Source organism: Triticum urartu, chromosome 3A (assembly GCF_056163025.1).
Source record: "Triticum urartu cultivar PI428250 chromosome 3A, HENAU_Tu73, whole genome shotgun sequence".
NCBI lineage: Eukaryota > Viridiplantae > Streptophyta > Magnoliopsida > Poales > Poaceae > Triticum > Triticum urartu.
The window spans coordinates 2,166,161-2,168,435 of NC_141875.1; the positions used below are offsets into that span (position 1 = coordinate 2,166,161).

Consider the following 2,275-nt stretch of genomic DNA (forward strand, 5'->3'; position numbering starts at 1 on the left):
GTGTGATTAGTTGCATCGTAACTAGTACTTTAGAGCAACGACAACGTTCCATTCAGAAGCTACTTTTTCAATTTTGAAATGATGGATTAACAACATACGAAGCTACCAAACCAAACTTATATAATGAGATAAGCAAAACATTGTACTTGATGACATAACTAAACTTGTTCAAACATGACAAGCACGACATAATCATACTGGTTCAACCCAACAAGAGCAAACTACTAATTTGAAACAACAAGATAAAAGGCAAGCACAAGCGGAAGTAAAACGAAGGCAGGCTCTGATGTATCTTCATCCCGTAAAGGGGCAATAGGGGTGGTCGTAGAAGTTGTTAGCCTCCTGCTCTTTCGCAAATTCCGAACCATCTGTGATGTAGTCAATCATGAACCATGACTTATACGCGGCGTACGCATCTACTCCTGTGTACTCGATGAGGTTGTCTGGCAGCTCGCTTGTCCCCCACAGTTTGTAGTCTTCCTGCGTGTTGATCTTGTTCTTCATGCCTTTGTAGAATGGGTGGATGACGCTGGCTGCAACATCAGTCAAGGAGTCGTACTCTTTTCCGGTGTATGGAACTCTCCACTTGTGCTGAATGTCGATGAACTTGTTGGGGTTGATCTCCATACCGGACAACTTCAGCTTCTCTTTGTCGCTTTCAATGCTGAAACCGGCAAATGTGAACAACTTGTCATGCTGCAGCATGTCGGTCAGGCGCTTGGGCCTGCAAGGGCAGAGACATTTTGAATATTAGCATTACTTTGATGTTTGAATTATCCATTTTTGTTTTGTTTTACAAGTGATGAATCCATGAAGTAGTTGTTTATGTAGGATAAACAATGATGAATGTACTTCAAAAACTTGTAAAGAAAGTTCTGAAATTAAATTAAGTACATCATGTTATTCTTCTTCTTGGATTATACATAGCTTCAGTCAATGTTGTATGTTCCGCATTGGTACTAGTTTAGTCTACTTTTGTTGAAATAGGATAACACAGAACCAGTGCTTCACCAAGTCCTTAGTTTATTTTCTTACGAAAATAACATTACATCAAATTCAGAAAATACTTCACTACATCAAGTTCAGAAATAACTTTTTTAATACATCGAGTACATAGACTACTCTATTGTATCAACTCCAGAAACTACACTAGTCGATCAACTTCAGAATTTAATCTTCCGCAAGATTTTCCAAATAGTAATCCAGTGTATCAGGTTCAAAAATACATTTTATAGTATATCTACTTGAGAAAATGCAGTAGTGCATCCACTTTTCACAAACCACACTAGTACATCTAGTTGGGAAACAAGTGTGATTAAATTTTTAGGATACAGTACTAATAAAACAGATAAACCATATGCAGGGCAAATGAGTAGGATTGCTTACCATTTTGTGGCCGCTGCGATGTGGTACACCAAGCAGAGTTTGTCGACGCACAACTGCAGGACTGCCGCCATCTGGGGAGGTTCATCTTCGTTGGTGTAGTGCACACCAACGCCGGTGATCCTACGAATCCTGCCGCCAAGCTTCCTCCAGAGCCTGGAGATCACCTCGTCGGCCTTTTCTGGTTCACTGGTGCAGACGATCTCCAGCGTCTCCTTGCCGTGGAGCTCAACCCCTTTGAGCATTCTGATGTAGTCGCGCTTCTCGCCGGGGACGTTAATGTCGACGAGGTTGCTCCACTTGTCCGACGTCTCGGCATGATGACGCTTGGCGGACGGTTCCTCCGCCATGGCCTTCCTCCGGCGACTTGTGGGCTTTGGAGAGAGCCACTGGAGGTTTGTGTGCAGTGGAAATGGAAGCGGCAATGGTGGTTTGTGGGAACGATGGAGAGATGGAAGACAATGGGGTATTTTTTCAGTGCGCCGATGGTGGTGTGTGGGAGGCGGTTCGTCGGGGGGCTTGTGTGTAGTGGTCATGGGGGTCGCCGTTTGCACTTCGTAGTGGCAACCGCGCAGTGGGTGGCGCAGGTGGTGGCCTGGAAGAACTAACCCTCCAAGTTAAATGGTTTTTACTGTTGAACTGGCTAGTCTTGTGTAGCTGTACTTATGACCTGCAAAACCCCACTTGCACGTCTCTGCGGTGGTGATGATGGCATTTTACTGTGGCACCGATTCGTATAGTCAAGCTGTACTTATCAGCTGCTTATCCCACTTGCACGTGTCAGCGTCGGTGTTGGTGGAGGTCTGACCTCCTCTAGTGTCGTACTCGGATTGGTGATTGAAGTGTAATTGAACGTACCAAATACCAGCGATACTATGTGTGGTGCTAATGT

General features: G+C 44.4%; 1 protein-coding gene across 1 annotated transcript; it reads right to left on the reverse strand.

Moving 5' to 3' along the window:
- Nucleotides 1-294: 294 nt before the first annotated feature.
- Nucleotides 295-1,733, reverse strand: LOC147977541 (uncharacterized). The gene is made up of 2 exons (XM_087514478.1): nucleotides 1,387-1,733; nucleotides 295-724 (listed from the first exon to the last, which is right to left on the reverse strand). The coding sequence occupies exons 1-2, from the start codon at nucleotides 1,731-1,733 to the stop codon at nucleotides 295-297; spliced, it is 777 nt and encodes a 258-aa protein (XP_087370604.1).
- Nucleotides 1,734-2,275: the final 542 nt, after the last annotated feature.